Genomic DNA, 25,134 nt, shown 5'->3' with positions numbered 1-25,134 from the left:
AGTGATTTTCTGAGGCACTGCTACACTAGGACAAGGCCCCGCCGGTAGGGCGTAAGAATTGTACCTGCTGCCCCTATTGCATGATCGTAAGAGGCGACTGAATTTAGGATATTATCTTTTCCCTTCTTCCTAACTGACTTTATCTTTCCTAATGCCCCCCTTGGCACAGCCTCACTTTTGGCCTCCTGTTGAGCGTTTGCACTTGTGAGGAAGGCTCTGGGTTCTGTCCCCTGGCCGAGACACACCAAAGTCTATAAAAGTGGTAGTTTCTGCTCCTGCTTAGCGCTCAGCATATAGGGAGTGGGACGACTGGTTCGCCCATTGCCAGCATGCTGTGACCGGGTGGGGTGTGTTGCTTGGTGTCTTCGGCGGCATGCTTCAGTAATGTAGCACTATAAAAAGGGAAACAGTTCCACTATACAAGAAGGTGACATGAATATACCGCAGTCTCCCAAAACACGCAACACACCACATACACGGGAGGCCGTCCTTACATTACCATAGCTGTTAATAGGACGTTAATGAATCAAACAAACAATCAAACAAACAAACCACAAGGATACAGAGTCACCATTATACATATCCGGCCGAAAGCACTAATAACATGTTACCAAATGTGTGACCAAAGGATTGCTGTACGATTAAAAAAATACATTATTTGAAACGCAGAATATTTTGTAAAGCATACGGGTGATAATTGTTTCTTATGGTAGATTCTCGTATCAAACACAAAATCGCGACATTTTTAGCAGATTTTTTTGCCTGTTCTAAATTACATTAGAGTATTCAGAACTCATAATGTAAATCTGACATAATGATAAAATTGTTCCACCAGGCATATCGTGGTTTGACCATGATATACTCCAGCAGTCCGAAGACATATATAACACCTATATAAGTTCCTGTCCTAATAGTCCGCGCTAGTAGCACCTGAAATGTTTTACAGCGTGTGCATATATTTGTCCTTGCTGACCTTTACCTCAAATGGTGAGTACAGGGAGGAATGTTAACGGCAAGTGACAGCGTTTAGCAACAGCATTTTTCAAATCTTTATCGTTTGTTAAGCATCAAAGTTATTGCCTATTCTATAATCTTTAAGTTTAGCATTGGGTCGCCAGTGATCATTAGCGATATCATTGTGGACAGCTAAAGTTACAAGGCGGTTTTAACAAAAGCATAGTTTCTCGATATGACACGAAAAAAGTGCCATTTTCATTTGTTCGAAAAATAGTATTGTTTAATAATCCTTTGATATAAATAAAACAGTGATAATTTTGTGTTAATTACAAGACTCGTAAAATGTTAATTTCAAAGAAACCTATCCGTAAATGTCATGTATGAAACATAATCTCATCTAAACTCATACTTCCACTTTTCCAGATTTGTTCTTTGCTGTAAATGCTTATTTGCCATTTTTCAGGACAGAGTGCTGATCCTTGCCATGTGAAGAACCACCAATTGCTCAATGATCCTTTGCGGTCTACCGCCGTTAGCGCCGGAGAAATTTACCCAAAAGATGCTCTTTTAACTGACGGTTGGTATAGGTCTGTGTCAGGTGCCGGCGGGACTATACCACAAACTGCCCCTGAATCAGGCCAATGCAATACCGGGTACCCCGTGTGGATGAATGATAGTAAGTGATTATTGTCCCAGTCAATATTACTTCAATGTATCACAGTAAACCGATACAGTAAAACTAATATATTTCGCAATTTAATATTGTCAATCAAGGGAGGAAATACATGTTGGCCCACAATCTATTTTGATTTCATGTATCGTATTATGATAGCCTAATACATTTATGTCATTTTGGACATTATAATGGAACCGACAATTTACATGACACAAAATATCCCAAGTTTATTATAGAAACGCCAAATACGCTTCTTTACTGAGACAAAATAAGCTTTCCCGTTAATTGAATGTCAGTTAATTACTGGTCAGGGTACTATTATTTATGTTCTATAAAAACATGTTCGAATACTAATGCCTACATTAATATTTTTCGATTGAAAACAAGGTGTAAAACGGCTACCTTGTTTTGCTACTATACTAGTGAAAAGTACATCATTTCGACAGTTGCAGGGATAAGAGCACAAACCGATACTCATAGTTATCCCCTGCGAAACGCGTTTGCGGGGATATTGCTTGGGCTCCGGCAGCCCGTCCGATATTCTTTTAAAGGCTATAACTCAAAAACCGTTCAACGCAGCTTCTTAAAACGTTCTGTAAACATCAGGCAAGTGCCCTAGTTGTGCCTGAAGCTATTGCGGATCTCCAGTTTCTATTTTATTTTATCTTATTTTTCCCCCGTCACCATGGAAACAGTCAAAAATACCAAATGTATTGTTTCTTTTTGATTTCGGGATATAATTCAAAAACCGGTTAACGCAGCTCCTTTAAACATTCTGTATACATCAGACAAGCGCCTTTGGCTATTGCAGATTTACCAATTTCAGAATTTTTTCCGTTACCATGGAAACTTAGTTAAAAAATACCAATTTACTGTTTCTTTTTGTGTCCGGACCATAACTTCAAAACGGTTCAATGCAGCTCCATGAAACTTTTTGTATATATCAGGTTACTGTTTCTTTTTTTTACTTGCTGTTATTTTTTCAGTTTTACAATACTCTCACAAATTCAAAGTTACACTTGAATAACTGTTATTTTGACTTTTATGTAATCGGGTTTTTATACCAACAGCGGGGCACGGGGGATAATACCACGCTTTGCGGCTCCTTGTTTTCGATTGCATGGTAAACAACACCAGCATTTTCTATAAATGCAGCACCTGTGAAGATATGGAAAAAAGATACCCCTCACATAGTCGGGGATATCATGCTTTTGACAAAAACACGCAGTCGTCATATGACCATCTCCCGGAACAATAAAGTTAAGATCCCCTTTGGACCTGTACTTAATATATTATTTTCTTTGTGATTAATCTGAAAACTCTATAGATATCAGACGCTGATTCAAATTATTTGATTGGCAGTAGCTTATTTATATTTCAATGAAACAATACTCTTGGTACTTTGTTATGAAGTCTACAATTTATGGCAATCATTTGACATAATTCAGACAATTCATCGGCATTTTTCCAAGAGAGTTTAGAGGTTTCTTTTCTCCTTCTATAGGTTTACAAGTTGATAACGTTGTTGTTTGGGATCAATCGGAAATCAACAGTTAGTCGAAAGTTCGATAGTTAATATTAAAGCAGTTTGTCAAGCACTATGTATTAAAAAAAACTTATGTTTTTGTGCGTTTATTTTTGTAGCGTTACCAAACTCCAATGAGATCAAATCTGCGAAAATGTGTGCTGTCAGTGTGTACGATGACTGTTCGCCAACATGGGACACAGTGAAAGTTAAAAATTGTGATGATTTATTTTACGTCTACTATTTAACCAGACCTCCCGGTAACTACGGCTATTGTTTTGGTAAGTGTAAATTGTTACCTTGCCAATTGTATTTGCTAAGTGAAAACGTCGTTAAAGTAATAATCTAAAAAGGGCAATGTAGTAGATAAGTGGTCTAGGTATTGAACTTGTTACAGTGGACTTTGGTAAGTTTAATTAACGCCTGTTATCAGATGCGATTTGTATACCATATCTATCGTTACATCGTAGTAATCACTCACGTCAGACATTGTATTGGTTAAGATCATTCATGTGATCGATATCCATAGATCGGGAGATTATGTCCATTTATTATACTTCAGCAATACAATGAAGATGTATTTTCCATAAGAAAATAACTTGGCGTTTAACCAGATCATTACACAGAAGTTTTGTGAAATGTGTGATAATATTGTCTTGAATTTACGTCACTTTTGGCGTGTATTAATGCCTATTATTTGAGATATCACACAAATCTCATTAGTCAAAATTTAGATATTGTCACATTAAAAAAGGCTTCCCCATTATTCTACAATTATAACTTGATACATCTTCCATTACTGCGAAATGACACATTCAAAAAGAGTTGTCTTTCTTTTCACACGTATGGACAAAGGAATGATGTGGTCCAAAACAAGTAGTCTTATTGGATATAATCTAGAACTAAATTTGTTTGGAAATTCTGTTATCAAAATTAAAATCTGATCCGAGCAACACATAATATACTACAAACTATGTTTTGTTTCTTCTGTATACACTTTTGCAATCTATTTCCCGTTTTGTGTTAGCCAGTAGTGATTATGAATCAGATCGTTTGCTGACAATATTCAACATCAATTGTTTCATTTTGACATTTTAGGAAATAAAATAGAATGTCCCAACGGTGAAACATCAGAAACTGGATTTTGGCCAGGATGCACGAGTAAGTTAAGTTAATGGTTTTTGCATACATTTTTATCAATTATTATTATTTGTAGTAAAAAAAATAGTTCTTAGTGAAGTAAATAAACTTCTTTTCACTTCTACTATATAATCGAGTGAGTAGATCTTGATGGGACCATTGTCATGTGGTTGTGGTATGCGTTCTATATGACTAGGGTCAAACATGGTTACGTTACTAAAGGTTGAATAGATATACATTGTATTTCATTTACCTCTTTTATATAAACAACGTATTTTAATTAATGCGTTAATATTACATTTGTCATACATACTGCGTAAAAAAAAGCTAGACAGCATTTTAATGATGGATTAGATTGCAGTCATGATTTTATCAGCAGGAATACCAGAAGATAGCATGTGCGCGCAGGCGTGATGTCTACTAATATATATATCAAAAGTTTGAATGTTTTTTCTTTGTTTCAATAATCCTATTGTTAATTAATCTGTCCTTTGTTAGTAACAGTAGTCATTTAAAAAAAATACTTATAGAACGAGTTCGGCACTTTGAAGTTTCAGTAATTCAAATAACAAGTTTGTCAAAAATGCATTTTTTCGTTCTCAATTTGGATATGATTCCAACAGTTGAGGAAATTTCTAAAATCACTATACATGGAACGGTATCATTTTTATCGTTAAAGCACTTTCAGACTCATCTGCAAAATAGCCAAAATGTGTCAATAATGATATTATTAGTTACACCATTTGTCAATGACCTAATACGGACAAGCCTGGCATACATTCCATTCTATTTCTGTATTAGGTCACTAAGAAACTGTCATAATTTGCTCCCGCCGAAGGCCTTAAAACAGATAAAAATAATTACAAAATATATTTAATCAGAGTATTTGTTTACTATTTTATCACATACATGCCTCGACGGATACACACTTTTTACCAACCCAGTTATGTTCAAGTATAGCTAGGAAGTCTTATAAAGGCATGCAAAATACCGTTAGCTTAAACAATGGTTTGAAAAAATGACAATTATTATTTGACATACATGTTCTGCATAACATGAATATTATATTTCATTGTTATTTATAATAAGCTGATGCTTTTATATTTCAGGACACAAAATGGATCATGTTTATTTCCTAAGAAGGCACAGAACCCTACATAATGTGTTGTTGTTTTGTGTGTTGTTTTTTCCTTATCAATACTAATATTACTTACGTTTTTGCAAACCATTACACACGTATAATACATAATGGGAAAATGAAATATAATCATTTTTGAGTTACAATGTTGCAGGTATATTAAAAGTGGATTTTAGTGTTACCATTAAGCCAGGACTACACGAAAGAAGAGGACCACTCGCAAGTAACAATCGGGGAAATTTCATCAACTTAGAAATAAAATTTGAACACGATATCACATTCAGTAACAGCACTGTAGATCCGGCGGACTATTTGTATGATGTAGACTGGTATATCAACTCTCATAAACTGACAGACTGCTCACACAGAGAGATTTCCTTCGCCAACTTATCACCTACCCATCTGATGGAGCCATGCTGGAGAACTACATTCAATTTGAACTTCCTGGTAAGAGATCACTTTATTTGTTTAATTTATTAACGTAGGACACGTACCACTCACTTCATACACGCAAGACACAACATTAACGGGAGGCTGCCTTTAAATGACTGACAATTAATGGAACGTTAGTTAATCAAACAAACAAATCTTTTAATCAAACAAACAAAATCAAATTTTCACAGTTTCGAGCTAAATGCACATAGAAATATAAAAATAGTATACATATTTGATGGAAAAAGCACTAAAGTGTGACTTGCCTGAATATAAAGTACAGTGGGGAAAATGGAAAAAAAAAACTTGTAAAGTAGTATCAGCTTCAAAATGTCTCTTCTTGGGATTTATTACACTTTTTGTGCTTCCAACAATGGTATCAGTAATGTATGCCTTGGACTGGAAAGTCTACTTTTAGCCCACCATTATCAGATGGTGTACAATTCTTTCGTGCTCCTTCCCTTAACGATTCTCGGAACCGCTATTTATTTGTAAGTACAGTAGGGATCTTTCTCAAATTTCAGAACTTTCCAAAATTTTCAAAACTTCCATCAGACAACTATCTTCGATTTAGATAGTTTTTGAATGTAGTTCTTTATTAGAAAGTACTAAAGTGATCTGTCTCATATCTTATATGTAGACTCCCTAAGGGCCTCACTGTGTATATGTATTTTAGGACAGATTCGACAGCCGTCATCAAGATGGCCGACAAGCTGCAACTTTGGATTTTGATATTTAAAGTTTGTTACCAAATGTACCAAAAGTACAAAATAGATCTGTCTCAGATTTTTTATAATAGGCCCCCATGTACACTAGTTGTAAATATTGTATTTTGCCACTCATAGGTAAATAAAATGGCCGACAGGAAGCCATCTTGTATTCTGAGAGATGAACATTATTATCGCCATATCTCTGAGAGTATTTAAGAGATTAGTTTCAATTTTATATGTACGCTTCCCATGTGTCCTAGTTAGGCATATTGCATTTTGATCAGTTTCAATTTTATATGTACGCTTCCCATGTGTCCTAGTTAGGCATATTGCATTTTTATAGTAGGTTTTTGTGACTGCTATTTCTAAAAAAGTGCTAAGAAATATCTCTGAAATTGTATATTGTCAATTGTATTTTGTGAACGATAATCAGCATATTATATTTTGTCACATTTTCAGGAAGTACTAAAAAGTTCGCTTCATTAAAATAAACTCGTTCGGTTTTCTTAATCCTGAGGTCTGCATATCTATTTTGGAATAAATCCAACACAATATGGTTGGCAGTGACTGTATTTAATTCTATAAATGAAGATTGTTTCTTTTAAGCAAAGAAAATGTGAAGTTTCCATATGTGCATTCAATATTTGAAAGCGAGGGGCAAAATAAATATATCTGTATAATCTAAACTGATTTTTCAATCTTTCAGGCACGTTGTGAAATCCGTATTAGATATGGAACTAATTTGACTATCTTTATATCTAGTGATGTCTTCGAAGCTGGCTTTAAGGTATGGGTTAAAGTCAAACATATGTTATAGAGGGCAGCTTTAATAGTAATTTTCCTTCATAGATAACAAACATACTATGATAGCAAGACTAACTAAAACAATAATTCGTAATTCATTGTCGTTACTTTTCAAGGTACAGATCGCGTTTGGTTTGGTTTATTAGATAAACGTCTTATCAACAGTTGGGGCATTTAAAGATGCTCCACCGCTGACTAATAGTATTTTCCCTATCAAAAACAGGAGCAGGCGATTTAGTATTGTTCTTCAGTTACAAAAGTTACTTGCTTTACGCCATTACCACCTTTGAAAAGTTTGAGCTTCTAATTTTACTTCAAGATGAAATATTAAAAATAATTCATTGCATCCCGTGGCACTATGTCCTATATGGAATGAAGTACTGATTGCGCATGCACCAAATATTATTTTTTGTGTTAGTTAGACATTTATATATAAGATTAAACACCAATTAGTGTTCAAATGATGTGTATCGTTTATGCTCTGTCGGCGGTGGAGCGAACATCTGTTTAAAGCTTAATAGAGTATCACCTAAATAATTCGACTAGGTGAACGGTGCTTGTTTGGTGTCTTCAGTTGTATGTGTTAGTAGGATAACACTGTTGTAAGAATATACCTCTATTGCAAGAATATGCCTCTAATGCAAGAAGACATGACACAAACTATTATGACTTCTTTCAAATATAATTTTTCAATCGAAAATTTAATGTGATTGTGTATCTTGCAGTGATGTAATTAGTTCGACAGATTTTGATATAATTTATTGTATGGACTCCTACCACCGTGAAGTGTTTTACTGTATTTCCATTGCTTTTCAGACTGATAAAAAGAGCTATACGGTTGCGGAAAATGAATTCATCGTCATCACAATAACATTGACTGTCCCGTTGGGATGTGCTTATCTCCCAACGACTACACAAGACGAGTAAGTTATACTTAATAAACGACGATTATTATTAATCTTGTTTATGACCCAAATATTTCAAAACAAGACAAAAATGAGAAGATTTGCAATTCAATAGCAATTATAAAGTGATGATTTGCATTATCAAAAATTGAAAGTACATGTTGATTTGTTTTATCATTCAATGTTAATCAGCTTTTAATTTTTGCAGTAGACATGAATTTGCTGAAGAGCATTGTACAACGCAATTGACAATACGTACACCCTACGGCGGATGCATCTCTGGGGATGACAGTAATGAGCCAGTGTCTTTTACGAATAGTTTCTGCGGTGTAACTATCTCTCACAACGACTGGGATAGACCAAAATTTCTGATGGTTTTCGGTGATATCGACAACAAAGTTAATTCGCGGAGTCGTTCGTCAAATTTGAGGTTGAAGTTTCCTGAGAGTGTCATTTTCCACCATGCTTATAGAGATGCTTCTATGCCTGACGTATTGGTAAGTTTTTTGGTTTTTCAGCATTAAGGGAATGTCAATGTAATGCAACCGGGTAGAAAAAGGACAATAGTATACCCGTAGACACCACACGGATATACCGCAGTCTCCCTAAAACCGTACCGCACCGCACCTCGTATTTCACACATGAATGACACCACATGTGCAGAGGGCCGACCTTAACGACCCTGGCTGATAATAGGACGTAAAGATGATAAACCAAACCAAACAACTCCAAAAGCATACTTAAACAAAACATACCGTATCACTCAATATCATATCTTATACCTTCTTCCAATGCATATCACACCATAAATGAAGACACACTTACCACATTACAAAACGCACAATTGAATGAACCACAAAATAAAATCCACTTTCATTACAAAACATGAATCAGCATGCGTCGTAGTTACATGCCAGTCGCCAACATCTAGACTTGTAAAGGGGGGATTCCTAAACTGAGAGATACTTCAAAGAAGAGTTATTTGCGCAGTGCTAGTTTCATAATATACAATATGGCGTTATGAAGTTTTATAATAAGTATAACACTTGATTATGTCAATGTGGGAAATTTTATGTTCTAATCTTATCATTTAGTTAGTGCATATGTTGTTTGTTTTAAATGTTTTGGTTTCTTAAAAGTATCGAAACATGAAAGACCGATCTAATGTGTTATTCAATACTTTCTTTTCCTAAATTTTGTTTCAGGTTATTGTAAAGGATGAAGATTACCACGTATCGAATAAAGAATGTAGTAGCGTGAACGATCCACACATGAAAACGTTTGATGGGAAGTAGGTACACCATGGTTTGCTAAGATGTTGATAATGCATATCTATTCAAGAATCTTTAAGTGATTGAATATCAGTTACAACGTACCCCTTTCACGAGAAAGCATAACTTAATTATACAGCATTTAATCAAACCATGCTTAAACGAATGCATTTAAAATTATTTAGCGTATCAACCGGAGGTCCAACAGCAAGGGCAAAGAAGGAGTTTCCAATCTCTGTATATACTGTTTCTGATATATATGGACAACTTTGGAAATTCCCTAACCATTTATAGCCCAGACTGCTTTATTTGCCATATTTTCATCTAACATGTATTTATCACTCTCAGTTTTAATTTTGCTTTATGTCGGCTCGATCAAATCACAGCCAAATTCACACATTCATTGTTTAGTTCGAGTATTCACTACTATAAGTATACTTTCATGGGTGGATATGAGAATGGGGATATTCTTCTCGAAAGTCACAAAATGATGTTAAACCAGAGGCTTGTCGAGGGCTTTGCATCATTTTGTGACCCCGAAGGTAGGATATCCCCATTCTCATATCCACCCATGAAAGTATATTTAATTTGTGTCTCATACCTAGACGCTTTTATTACAATTTTAAAAATATGGCCTCCCGCCATGAAATAAAATGGAATAAAATTGAAAGAAAATCGTGGCTAAAAGTCAATTCTCCATATATGAAAATTGCGTGATATTTTGTTGTTTGTGTTAATTGTTTATTACAGGAAGGCCAGTCTATTTCTGAAAATAGCGTTTAAATTTTGTGGACGCAGTGATATATGTGAATGCGTGTATTGCGTCCGATAAACCAGTATTACACCCTTAACGAAAGTAGTTTCTTTACCTGGAAAACCCTATGATTGTCATTGACACATTAAATTTATAACTATGAATGCATTTATGTTTGTAGAAAATGGGAAAACCAAAGACTAGGCGAATACGTGCTATACCACAACAAAGAGAGGCATTATTGGGTAAATATATCAGGCACTGCTATTAAACCGAGCATAATGTAACTTTGTATGTAGAGAAATATTGGAAAGATCTCGGACGAGTTCGAAAATCAGCATGATTCAGCGGTAATTTACGGAGTTATTGCCCTTTGCACTAATAATCATTATTGGATCTTGTGAACGCGATAACTTTAGTAAATATAAACCGAGATTAATAAAAATTTGTATGTAAACTAACATTGAATAGATATTGGACAAGTTAAAAAATCGTCCTTATTGTCCTTTGAAATAATATTCATTGTAAAGATGTCGACAGAGTTCGAAAATCAGCTTGATCCGACGATAATTTTCAAAGTTTACACTACTAATTATTATTTGACCTTGTGAATACGATAACTTGAATGAAAATGCACTCAGCTTCATGACACTTTGTATTTAGACTAAAATTGGAAAGATCTAGGACAAGTTCGAAAATTGACCTTATCAGATCGTAACCTACGAAGTTATTGCCATTTTCAATTATGATTATTGATTTTTTTGAAACTTTATATGTAGACTAACATTGGATAGATCTCGGACGTGTTTAAAAATCAGCATGATTCAGTTGTAACGCACGGAGTCTATGTGAGTAAATATGCACCAAGCGTAATGAAACTTTGTAGGTAGACCTCTTAGATGTATGTTCCTACTTCGTGAACAAAACTAAATTGACTACTAAATTACATTACTAATTTGTATCCAATATCAGGTGACCGTTAAGGTATTTTTCTGGTGAGGATTTTGACGTGAACAGATCCGTGTAAAGAGACGTAACTCTTTAGCAACATTACTATGACGTAAAACATTTTTTAAAATATCTTTTTGTTATTTAGGTGTTTACTGTTAAAAAATAAACTAAATATGATGTTTCCATGAAGAGACAAGTGTTTATTTTTAGTTTTAGGGAAGAAAAGTATCATTTTACGACATATCGTACATCGGTGCGATGACCGGAAATGTAAACAATGTCGGGCGAGTTTTCATGTGTGTGGTGAGATTGACGTCTTCCAGCCGTCTTTAGCAGGATAATATAGACTCAGTGCACTTGTTATGTAACACTAGAAGAAAGACAACCATGAGACACCAAGAATTAGTTTATCATGCACTTTAATTAAAAGCAAACTGACTGGTGACTAACCGGACAGACTTGCAGTCGTACGGTCGAGCTCATGATTATAAACTCGTCAACTGGACAGCTGCCCTGGTATATGTTGACTGCGGTTCATGCTGATGATTTACGACAGTGTGTTTGGTGATACAGTTGCGGAAAATGAACCCTGTCTTACATCGATATCACGCAATTGCATTTAAGTACCTAGTACTTATCAGCTTATAATACTGACTGTTCATCTTAGGCTAACAAGTTATTCAAAGTGGCAAGATCTTCCAAATGATGGCAGTAAATATGGTACATTGTAAATGTAAGTACATTTACATCTTTATTACATTATCTATAAACACAATTATCAAATGCTGTATATTAACAATGTGTAAAACACTTATTCTATAGCTAAAATATTGTACATTGCATATCCCCATCAGCCCCTCAACATATTCAGTTCAAGTACAGTTGCAAGTAGACTACATGTACAATGTGCACACATTCATTATCAGATTTAGATCTATGATACTAGGTGAGGGTATTAAGAAAAGAATGAAAACTTGTTTATTTCTTGTTTTTTTCTGAACTGATATTGTTGTAAAATTTATGAAAGTAACAAATCATATTTCTTTGGCAGGCCTACATGATATACATCTGTTAATGTGTGTTCTCAATTTTTTTTTTACAGAATGGCTGCAGGCACATCACAGTATTATTCGACTAGGAACCACTCCAGGAGCAAATTTGTGTTCAACATGTGTGTACAAGAGGAAATGAAAATTCTGTGACCAAAAACATTTTCAGTTTTGGTACTCTAACAATTAATTTATCATAATGGTGTAAAATTTTCTTGGACATGTGTCATACACATAATGTGAAAGAGGCATATATACCTGGTGTATGTTATCAGGTGAAATTCTATTATGTGAAATAAATAAATCAATAATGCAGTTTTGTGTTAGCTTCTTTCACCATTCATTCTTCTTGTGAAAACAATAAAATAGTAAATACATATAGGTGAAATTAAAAAAAACTATTAAAAGAATTGCTTTTATTAAATTAACATATTCAACATACTCAAATAATTATAAGTATGTAAAATAAATTTTAATATTATAACTAGGACCTGTACTTTGTGGTTCTAAAAGTGGCAAAATTTATTATTATATATGATTTCTATTTGTAGCTAAAACAATATAAATTTTGAAAAAAAATATTAACTATATGCTATTACTATATTGGAAGAATAAAAAAATGTTTGTTGCTATGTTTGCATTAATTGGGATGCGCTCCAAATGAATAGCAATGTTTTTTGTAAATTGGGCCAGGGGAGATAACTCTGCCATTTTTTGATTTTCTCTTTTTTCATAATTATTTCTAAAGTTTCAACACCAACCTATTATTTTTTTTTCAAATATTTGTTCGTTTAGGTCTCTTTTATTATACGAAAAATTTTGGAGAAGACGTATTTACAACAATTTGGATAAATTTTAGTTTAAAAGCTGAAATAATGTATTTAAATCATGCGATACATGATCAATCATTCCGGATGAAAATATGACACAAATGGCAACACATGCATTTTCATTGACAATTTTTTGCTCAAACTTAATCAATGACATAGTCATAAATCAAATAAGTAGACATTTTCAAGATGCTATAGAGAAAAAACAAGCACACCAACATATATTTTTATTGCATTTTTTTGTTTGTCTATAACCCCTCTTTCAAAAAAGTCATAGGAGAAAAAACTGTATTTACAAGAAATTTTTGACCCCTCAGCAGAATACATCCTTAAGGCCCATGGGCCTCTTGTTCTCACAAGAAAATCGATTTATTTGTCAAATACACATGTATAAGACAAATTAAACAGTAACCTCAATGATATTTACCTTACAAATTTAGAGAACTACAGTTATGCTATTTCACAGGTCCATGTTATGTACCAAAATTGTGCGGCACCTTACCACAAAGCGTCCTGTAATTGTGGTGTAGCAATCCGAAGTAATCAAGCTCTTTTCGTCGCCAACTTTTGTGACCGAAAAATTGGCTGGAGAACTTCCTCTACCCAATCAAACCGATATATACAGCAGTCGTTCTGTGATGATACACACATGCTCATCAACAAAAAGGGAAATTCCTACACGGTAAGCTATGGATTATAAGTTTTGTCTTAAATCGGAATTCTCCATTGGTCTTATTACTGGACATAACATCGTAGGCGTCTCTATAAGAGTATCACAAATTCGTTATGAAGGTAAACGAATGGCCCATTTTATTTTACACGTGATTTGCATTTATCTTCGTCAGGTAAACATGTTAATTATTTATTAATAAAGCGGCTTTATTAAATGGAAAAAAACACGGTAGTCATAAATTTTATATATTTTGCCACGAAATAATATCATTTCTTCGCCTATAATTTTTTACAGCAGAAAGTGACTACACAAATTACTTTGTAAATGGTAGCGTATCTCGGGACGTCACAGTAGTATAACTTTAATGTTAGGAGATATGTTTTGATCAATTACGATGATCAAACTGACACGAGAAGGTTAGAGTTGATAATGATTTTACGCACAGTTTTGAAACACGTGTGTTGGCTGCTCTTGTGCTATAATGAATAATTATGGTTAGGATTTTTCGTAGTTTATAATAATTTGAATGTTGTTTCCATAAATTTTAAGTTTCTTTCATTGCACTAACATTACAATTCTTTTCGTAGTTCAACTTCAGTTCCAATTGTTAAATGTTGATGGTGAAGTTAGTAGTCAAAAGAAGTTCTTACTACCGCAGAAAAAAATACTATTCACTCGGAATCAACAAATAACAACGATTTGTGGAATGGCTTTATTAATTGGAAAGGCATGGTAGTCATATAATATTTTCAGCATGATATAACCGGATGGGATATATGAGACAACACTATATAATTGGTATCATTTTGGTGATATCATTGACTCACATAATGAAATGAACACTTCTCGCATGGAATTCAAACTAGAACAATAACCAAATAACCATTACAGTATAAAAGTTCATAGAAAAAAACTATGAATTTGAAATCTTTTGTAAATTGGTGTGTCTGGATATGAGTGATATGTGGTGAAAATTCATTGTTCTGCAGTAAGCGTCAGGAAATGTATAAAATATTTCATTCATCTTGCTACTGTGTCTTTAAAGAGCACATCGTTTCATATCACAAGAATATACCACAGTCTCCCAAAATACACACAACGCACTTCACACACACAACGCATCATATACATGGGAGGTCAAATAAATCAATTCATTTAATGTCAGAAAGGAACTATACTAATAGTTACAATCATTAGTATATATTATACAAAGAGGAACAACATTGACCGATATTATTAATAATTTACATTTTAGGTAACACTCCCACGAGGAACTCAGATTTCGTTTAGTCACTCCAAATGTAGGACTTGTCAAAATGAAAGACGATTTATTGACTTCATTACCGTCAAGCCTTCACTTACTGACTTGAACGTATCTTCAGGGTTATGTGGTTACATGGATGGTAACCCCAGTAACGACTTCAGACTCAGAAATGGGAGAACGACAGTAAAGGCGGAAGAGTTTGCGCTTGACTGGAAGTGAGTTTGTTTTGATACATTTTATTGCTATATAACTCGACGAAGCTTTACGTGTGTCATAACTAGGATTCTAGAGTGCCCCAACAAGTTTTAATAGTCTTCCACCTTGGGGTTGCGAATTCAATTTCCACAGTTGCCATATACACACGATAGGTGGATTTCACAGGGTAATCTGGCATTCCCCCACATCCAAAACTCCAAAACCCGATATTTTCTTAATTTACCTGGAGTGTTAATGAGACGTTTAACTAATCAAAGTGTCATATAACAGCTTCCAACTGTGTGACTTTTGTTTTTAACTTTATCTTTTATAAATGGGAAAATAAATTCGTCAATTAGTCAATACGAATATCTCAAAATGTATGCAGGCAATTGTACCATACTTGAAGTTCGTATGGTATACTAACAAAAAGTTTCTGATGATGTGATATTTCTGCAGAAGATTATTTTCAGTTAAATCCTGTACTCGGTTCCAGGTACAAATTCCACTCTCCGTTATTTACTTCGGGTATCGGAAAACATTTGTATTTTCCACGTACATACTTTAGTTACATTGCAATGATATATGGACTTCACTTGATTACATCATCTATGTATAATATAAAAACTTGTTTCTTAGATGTCCAAAATAGAGCCATATTAAAGGGACATGAACCTAAATAAACCATGTACATTTGAGTTAAATACATATTTAAGACATGTCAGATACCTTACTAAGTAATATATATCAGTTATTGTGCAAATGTGTCAAATAAAATTATTATAATGGAAATTCCATCTTTCTGTATTTTGAACTGGCCCGGTCGAATTTTGTAGACTGAGTGTGATAAAAATAGTAATGTTGAGCAACTTCCCACTGTATACTTTCGTGATGAACATACATAAATGTGCAATAAGTAAAGGTCCTTTCTTCGCGGTGCCCCGTCGAATGACTTTTGACATATAATTCTTACGCTCAATACAAATTGTTAAATAACAAATATTAACAAATATGACTTACTTAAACTTCATTTTTCAACAATCGTAAATTAGAAAATAATCTTAAAATGTGGAAAACTAATATTCCTTGTCATGTCAGCAAGTTTGATGTTCATTATTACCTTGCTTTCGGCCAACTTTCATTTGTGTTCCAAAAATAGAATATGCCAGTCTATTTTATCATTTTTGGGGTAGGTATTCCCCGCGTTTTCCTGTCGTTTTAGATAAGCAATCATTGTAATAAAATATTCAATAAACATCTGAAAACCATATCTAAGCCTACAGAACGACTTATTTAAGGTTCGTGCCCCTTTAAATAAATCGGTTATTAAAACACAAAACAATGTATTTGAGCAGGAGTGAGAGGAACTTGCGACAAATAAAAAAAGGAATCTTGACCATGGTTAAATAAAAAATTCAATACCGTATATTTTTTTAGGAGAAAACGATATGTAAAGATACACCAAAAGGCATAACGTGATATTCTATGCACACAACTATTTAGCAACACTGTTTGTCTTCCACATATTCACCTAAATGGTATGGGAATTTTATTGATGAAACAAACCATTTGAAATGCATGACTGAAGTGTAAATATCGAAATTCCAGCGATGAAATATCAATTCCAGTGAAGAAATGTGTAAGGTTATGACACTAAAAAAGTTTTACAAATAATCATTTTTATTTATTTATTTATTTTGATTTCAGAGTATCCAACGATAGTTTGTTTGGTGATGTGGATTTAAGAGACGAAGCCTTCGATTTGCCTCGGTATTGTAAATGTAGGTCAGCATTTCGGAATGAAGATTTCAACAATGAGGTGTTGTGTAACATAACGGAAACGCCCCCGTGCACAGTAACAAATACAGACAGCTTTTTCCCAACATGTGATGAACCATCACGGAGGAAACGTTCAACGGCACACAACAGATATCGACGAGACTTAATCGAACATGACGCACCACCGAAATTCAAAATTGAGTTCGACTCTGATGCTGATGAAGAACCCGAGGTATGTTAGGTTAATATAGATATTAGGTCAACATAATTGACGATTTATTTGTACTCGGTTATGGATAGTTTGCATCACTTTGATCAAAATTAATCCCACCAAGTGCAAATTTGGAATTTTGAGAAAGTTCGGCTTTCAATTTTAAGAACATAAAGCTAAAATTATTTAAGATAAAGGACAACAGTTTCTCTTTTATATCGCAATGGTTTATACATTGCCATGTTTTAGTGAAATTCAGAAAATAAGTAAAGTGAGGGGTATGACAAGAAAAACAACCTATGTGGAAAGAATTCTCTCGCGAAATGATACAACAGATAAAACCGAGAAATTTCAGTTGTAGAATTTTGTTTCATATCTGATGTACCACTGACCTTATTTTCCATGGACAATTGTAGAATTTAATTGAATGAACACTTCTCATGAAGTTATAGTTGTTGCCTATATCAGATTGTATATTTTATTTTTGGGAAACCTTTATACTTAAGTAATTAGTGTTGCGCAACATTGGTTTAATCATTATTTCATTAATAAGAATATTGCAGATATCCAACAATTAAAATATTCAGTTTCTAGTTCGGTTCATGATATAGTAGGAATTTAGGACTATAAATATTCACAAGATGCATTTGTTACTCTAGCCACCTGTATGGGAAAATGGTTGGAACGAAACGTCTGCAGAAGAAGCCTGCAGGTCGTTCATTACAAACCAGATTTTTTTAGAGATATGTGAAGAAGTTTTGCCAGAAACGGCTATTAATAATGAAGAAGGCATTCAGACTTGCATCAAAGACATTAAGGTATTGTAACTACTAACATTCATACACTTCTTTCATTGTCAAATGAAAATAATTCCATTATTACAAGGAAATACAACAAGAATTTACTACATCCTCACAAAACACTCGGATATACATATATGCAACACATTGCACACAAAAGAGGTCGTCCTTGATGATCCTAGCTGTAAACAAGATGTTAAATCCAAGAAACAAAACCAAATAAAAACGTGAGCCCAATAAACAAAACCAAATAAACACTTTAGCCCAATAAACAAAACAAATAAATACTTTTTGTTTTTGTTTTTTTTTGGACTAGATATGGTAATGGCTCCTTTGACCCCTAAATCTACTAAATTTTAAATTTTGGCATACTTTTTGATAGTTTTTTCTTTTAAAAGCAATAGAGCACAACCTAGAACAAACTTTATATTTTAAGGGAATTACCAGACACGAAGAATACATCATTTTGAGAAATTTAAAGTTTGTTCTAAGAAGCGCTCTATGTTAACTAGATGAAAAACTGCATAAAAAAGGCCAATTTTGATGAAATTTTCACATTTTGCGTAATTTAAGTATAATAAAAATGGTTGCCATGGCAACTAGAACTGCTATATTACCTAATAACACTATCAAATATGTCAGGTGCGTAGTTAATATTTGAAATGCAAGATTAACATCTTGAAATAACATACTTTGAAAAATAGCGGATTTGGGGGCCTCAAAAGACCCTTAGTGTACCTAGTCCTTTATTGCCATCTAGATGGTACACTATATTTCATTTATAACGAAGAAAATGTGATATTATTTAGTAGTATTTAAATTATTCTCAACATAATTATCCGTTTTCGTGAATGTATAAATATGGAGTGAAAAGTGTCTTAACATTAAACAACCAATGATTACTTTATAATATAAAACTCTCTGTGATATTGAAACACGAAATCGTCATTGTGACATATTTTAACGAGGTGCATATTTGTAGTTCCTTATATATATATATATATATATATATATATACTTAAGGGATATGTTTTGATGGTAAGGAGGTTAAATTATTCCTTAAAATGCCTTGAACATCACCATATTGCAAAAAAAACCTGTTACTTTCAATTGTAACAGAAATCTAATGGAATAAACATGTCAGAACTGCGCTTCTATTTACTTAATCACCAACGATATCAATGTTAAATCTATTACGGAATGGAAATATAATTTATCAAGGGCATGTAGTTACTCATATCTTTGGTTGTTCGACTTTGTATGGTAAAGGCGATGCACACCCTAGTTTTTAAAGATGATGATTTCTGTTCCTGATTGCTGCTCAATATAAAGGGAGTGGGACGACTGGTTTGCCCGTTTTCAGTTTGTGACCGATTGAGGTGTGTTGTTCGCTGTCTTCGAAGAAGGCACGCTTTAAGTAGATAATACTATAAAAAGACTAACACGAATATATCGTAGTCTAACTCTCCTTAACTTACATACATCCACACACACAGTATATCGTGTCGGGAGAGACCGCCCTTCAATAAATATGTACGTTAATAGGACACTAAGCATGCAAACATTTGGGAGTTTTTACACGTAATCACTTTAGTGAGGTACACATTAAAATAATGCAAAATAATCTTTATTACATATTTTGTGTAGTAAAATCAGTGCTGTGTCAATTTGAAAATATGAAATGGATATATTTTATAAGTTATGTATTCTAAAATATTTATAAAATTATGAAATTGAAAATTTCAGATCTAAATTAAAGAAAAAATCACAATTGCGTGATTTCATTTAAAAAAAACTCGTGATTATTGATATTAAAACATAATTTTGGGTATTTCTTTTTATTGTTTTATATCATTTTTCAAAAGAAAAGCAAACTAGAAACTTCGTAAAATGGCATGTCAAAAAGTTACGGCACATATTACTTTAATTATTCATTTTTACATTGCAGCTAACTGGTGACAACAGTTTCATGCAATCCACTGTTAATAACCTTGCAGAAAGTTGTCGTTTGACGGCACTGAAGCTCGAAAACCTTACACAGACAACAGCAGACAGCAGTACTGCGAATGACGAGACTGTTCTCGAATATATGCTTAAACTCGACTGTCGAAATAATTGCTCTGGGAATGGAGTTTGTAAAGAAGGTAGGTTATCATCATGTACCTGTTAATCGGATACTCTCAATTTCTTAAGGATTAACTTGAATAGATTTTTTATGTTATGGAGATATAACACAAAAATCTGAGTGTACTCTAAATAAACCGCGAAGCGGTTTATGATGTGAGTACACTCAGATTTTTGTGTTATATCCCCATAACATAAAAGATCTATTCAAATTCATCCTTATAATTCAATTTACCAAACATTATCTCTTCAATATTCAAAATTCATTTTGGGAATCTTTTGTCTATGAAATCATTACACCGTCATCTCAGTCAATCAGAAGCAACGTTACAAACGGCGACGCCATTTTTTCCTTTATGGGCTGATAAAGTAAATTCTCAAGCCAATGACAATGCTCGTAACAACCAAAATTGAATTATATGTACATAAGCTGTAATTGCAACGCTTAAGAACTGCCTCACACTTTACAAATTATTCAAAATTGAATTATATGTACATAAGCTGTAATTGCAACGCTTAAGAGCTGCCTCACACTTTACAAATTATAAGCTGTATGCTTTAAACATCCTTTTCTCAAATAACGTATTCGATGAAAATAAATATTTTAATTAGATAGTTCCAATTTATTTTTAAAGTCATTTTACATACATAGATATGATACTGAAATAGTAAACGAATGATTAATGATGACGGGCTATACAGTGTTTTTATGCTTATTTAATGTAAATTAATAATGAATTAATGTAGGTTTGAGAAATTATCAATCCATCAGTAATACATAATTTGCTACACCAGGTGAGTGTGAATGTTTCGGTGACTTTGAGGGTGAGGAATGTGACAGCAGACCATCCCAGCCTCCTGTTGTATCCTCTCAGACAAACCCAGGCCTGTGTAAACGTGATGTGTACGCCTGTAACACGTTCTACGTATCCGGGTCAAATTTCGCAGAGTCTAACATGACATGCAAAGCTTCACATTTTACGGTAAGAGCTTTTAAAAAACCTTCTGAAGTCATGTTTAAATAAATATTCAGGATAGCTTATGTAGGTTGAATTAGTTTAAATTGGTTGGTCGGTTGCTTGACGTCGCTGTACAACTAATATCCTTGAAGGATGGCCTCTGTAGTTTGTTGTATGCGTCGTTTGATTGTTTAGGGGAAACCCATGCCCATTTTATATTGCTGTTTATTTGGTGCTTACTGCAAAAATACCGAATAGTACATACCAAACTAGTCGTCCCACTCCTTTTATGCTCACCGTTAAACAGGGATAGGTACTTCCCGTTTTGTAAACAATTGTGTAAGTTGAAAAGGGGACCAGAATCCAATAACTTTTCTTATCTTGAGGCCAAATATATGAGGAAGGATCATGGACAATAAGGAGGAGAAACGATAATATCCCCAGCTTAATTGCCCTTTACGATTATAACGCCATAAATGTAGCATTGATTATGTAATGTGGTCTACAGTAGCTGCCATCCGCGTCAATTCAATGATTTAATCTGACAAAGCATAATTGATCAGATGAAATCGGTAGTTCATCATTGGAAAACTGTAAAAAGTATTATAGAAGAAAGTAGAATATTGTTCCCATGATATCATTTTCCCGTTGACTGTTTTTCACTCAAAGTGATAATATTTGAATAATTAATTAATTGTAAGGGTATATGTATATGTATGATCGTGTATGTGTAGATATACAAAGGTATGTGTGAAAAAGTGATCGCATAAAAAACATATTGAATTAAATTATATTAAATATAGATGATTAATTGTAATACCAATATGATTTAAAAATAAAAGAATTATAAAAAAAAATATTTGAATAATTAATGTAATTAATATTATAACTCTTACATTTGGTTTCTGTTAGATCTCAGCGAACGGTTATAGACTGACCTCGTTAAATGATACGTTCCCAGCCAGGTATGTAGGTGGTGGGTTTGGGTGCACATGTACGCTAAGCGACGCTTTAAGGAGAGAAAAAACGCTCCATCGACGACGAATACAGCCGAATGAAGCGTTCCACAGATGAGAGCGATCCGATAGCCGAGGGGTTTTTCCTGAGTGTATCCAACGATGGTGTTGAATTCAGTGCTGAAATCGTCGTTATCATATACGATTCCTGGTGTCAGATGTGTGATCCAACGACTATAACATGCTATGAATTCGTAAGTTTATACATTGATATCGGCGATGCGACAAGTGTGCATTTTAATATCCAAAAGGGAATAATTGAACCATTAATTTTGTATGTATTTTTCAGACTTCTTGTATAACAACAACGCCATCTCCAACTTCAGCTACTGAACCAATAACTACCACTGCTGAACTCACAACTACCACTACTGAACCGACAACTGAAACTACTAAAATAAAACACACCACTACAAATGCTACAACTTCAGGAACAACAACCGTTAATGGTACGTGTTGGATATAAGGTTGTGTTATATATGCGATTAGCCATACAAGTAGGGCGTTAGAACCTCTCTATATAACAAAAGGAAACCAAATTTAAAATGAAGACCATATTAAACGTTTACAAGACGCCACTTTAGATAATGAATGTAATATCATATGTATTGTTCTATTTTATAGAAAATGTGAACATTGGAATAATAGTTGGTGTTATCATTGGAGGCTTAGGAAGTGCCATAGTAGCATTGGTAATGCTGAAATTCTTCTTGGCCAGCAGAAAATCGTAAGTATAGCTAGCATATTTTAGTATTCTCTATGAATTAAAGGCATAATTTATTCTTTAAAAAGACTCAATTTGTATCTATTGTTTCATTCTATATAATTTATGTGTACTTGTGCACTCTTGCGTTCCAGTGTGTTTTATTAGTCATGATAGTTCTATAAAATTAGCAAATAGTTGTTACTGCTTACTTTGTCATATTTATTAAGACCATAATACATTTTATGTGTTAAATATATTTTTTAGCGAGAAAACATTCCGTCCAAGTCTGGAAGATGATGAGGAATATCGTTATAGAGAAAACATTTACTTGAATCAAACAAGGGGATATCCCAATGCGTTAGCCACGTCATCAAGTCCTATACAAACAGAATTTTACTGAAAAGGGGTCCACTGATTTACCTTGTGCTAAATTATCGATTCTATAGACGATTTCGTATAAATATATATAAAAATGTATGAACACATAGATTGCGAACAACTCACACCAGGTCTTATCTCACACTCGACGGCCCGGATGTAAACCAGGGGTGTTAGACGGAAGAATTTTTCCCCAGAAATCCAAAATGATCGGGCAGTTGACCAAGTTGCAACTCGATCGGCAAGTTAAACGGCAATTGGCTTAATCACGTCACTACCCAGATTATTCTTGACCTTGCGATATACTTACATGAACAGATTTTAGTTTTGTCTCCAGAGGCATCTTGGATTCTCGTAAACTGAATCTCATTAATCAAAATCGTACTTTCCTGTATGATATAAGAAGCGTCTTTCAAGAACATTTTGAGAGGTGTATCATATACATATAGTATGTTATTTATATATTATTTCATTTGAAATCATCTGTGAGCTTTGTGTCTAATGATGTTAAATGATTGATCATTTTAACTCAATATATATTCACAAATTTATTGTTTTGTTGAAATCGTTTCAATGTGATAGTTACTAAAAAATAAATAGAATACCAACTTCAAAATATGCGTTTACTTACTTTAAACACTACCATTAAATATCCAATTCACTTCAAATTTTGTTGATTTAATGAAAAAAAAGGAAAAGAAAAAGAAACTAGAAATATGTATGTTAGACATTAAGTGTTCGTTAACTACTTCCTAACCTTAATTTCCAGTATGAAATCATCCTCAGCAACAGGTGTCCCCGTATACGGACTACGAAGCACTTTCGCTCATTATCCTTGGGACTATTGCAAGGAGATGGTTTACGCTCTTGGTGTATTGTAATAAATAATTTCCTTTACTTCGTCAGAACTTTAAATGCAAAATACCTTTGAACTTCGTTAAGTGTGTTCTTTGTTACATAGAAGTGTGTTTATTATCATATAGATATTGATACGAAAGACTTGTTTCGCTGTTCAAAGTAGTCGTCCGCTAGAACACTGTCCAGTCTCTGTGCACATGGTGACTTACCTGTGACACGCTTGAATGCCTTTCTGGGGTACATTAGATCTAGAGCTCAGATACCCAGGCTGATACATTAAATTGTCTTTTTTTGTTTCTCTTACGCAAGGATGTGTGATTTTAGAAATATTTCTTAGAACTGCAGCAAATGCGGATTGTGGTCACAGATTGTAGTTAGCGATAGTAGAACGTACACCTAGGACCTATATATATAGGATGATATGAAATAAATCAAATATATGGCCTGTACTAAAAGTTATCCGTTTCGTCACTTTCTTTTATTGACTATTTAAACCTGATTTGCATTGTCTTGTTCCGGAAGTTTGCGAAGTCGATCAGATGCTTAGAATATCGTGACCGATGCAAGAGTTTGTATGATACGCCGATTGAAGTTACAAAACAAATGCGTTTATCACTGTGTAATGTCACTGTTCTTAATTTATAGTAGATTATCGCTGACAAGTATGTCTTAATACAAATGTATATGTTTTTGAAAGGTTGGTGTCACTTAAATCATGGCGAAATCTCTTAAACGGTATGAGACACCGGCATCCGGTGTCACGTGCGCAGATGGAATCTGCGCATATAGCGTATGTACACAGACTCTACACCCGACAAGGAAAATAATACAGCGAGTACACTCGCACTAAAAATAGGGCATGATGTAGCGCAGATATGCATAGTCTCCTACTAGAATAATACAAATGTATATGATACACACAAATATGAACGTACATAATACAAATAAATGCAATCAGCAACATGGTTTGGAGGCAGACATAAATATAGAGTATGATTAATGACGCCCACCCCGATAGAGCGTAATAGA

The 25,134-nt window shown here is 33.8% G+C and overlaps 1 protein-coding gene across 1 annotated transcript; it reads left to right on the top strand.

Moving 5' to 3' along the window:
- Window positions 1-847: 847 nt before the first annotated feature.
- On the top strand, window positions 848-23,833 carry LOC138320348 (von Willebrand factor D and EGF domain-containing protein-like). The gene is made up of 20 exons (XM_069263274.1): window positions 848-987; window positions 1,421-1,633; window positions 3,278-3,439; window positions 4,257-4,319; window positions 5,591-5,883; window positions 7,285-7,365; window positions 8,199-8,305; window positions 8,496-8,784; window positions 9,493-9,578; window positions 10,494-10,557; window positions 13,609-13,824; window positions 15,071-15,294; window positions 16,982-17,285; window positions 17,924-18,082; window positions 20,013-20,208; window positions 20,984-21,171; window positions 22,060-22,357; window positions 22,453-22,612; window positions 22,788-22,890; window positions 23,134-23,833. The coding sequence occupies exons 1-17, from the start codon at window positions 936-938 to the stop codon at window positions 22,219-22,221; spliced, it is 2,859 nt and encodes a 952-aa protein (XP_069119375.1). The 5' UTR covers window positions 848-935; the 3' UTR covers window positions 22,222-22,357; window positions 22,453-22,612; window positions 22,788-22,890; window positions 23,134-23,833.
- The last annotated feature ends 1,301 nt before the right edge of the window (window positions 23,834-25,134 follow it).

The sequence above is a fragment of the Argopecten irradians genome, chromosome 1 (genome assembly GCF_041381155.1).
Source record: "Argopecten irradians isolate NY chromosome 1, Ai_NY, whole genome shotgun sequence".
In the NCBI taxonomy this organism is placed as follows: Eukaryota; Metazoa; Mollusca; class Bivalvia; order Pectinida; family Pectinidae; genus Argopecten; species Argopecten irradians.
The sequence above is the reverse complement of the archived record's forward strand: the minus strand, read 5'-3'. Positions and strand labels throughout refer to the sequence as shown.

Excerpts from the sequence above, each read along its gene's own strand:
- LOC138320348 (XM_069263274.1), top strand. The coding sequence starts at position 936 with ATGTTTTACAGCGTGTGCATATATTTGTCCTTGCTGACCTTTACCTCA. Across the intron at positions 3,440-4,256 it reads TAACTACGGCTATTGTTTTG|GAAATAAAATAGAATGTCCC; the intron begins GTAAGTGTAAAT and ends TTGACATTTTAG. Across the intron at positions 20,209-20,983 it reads GAATGGAGTTTGTAAAGAAG|GTGAGTGTGAATGTTTCGGT; the intron begins GTAGGTTATCAT and ends TTGCTACACCAG.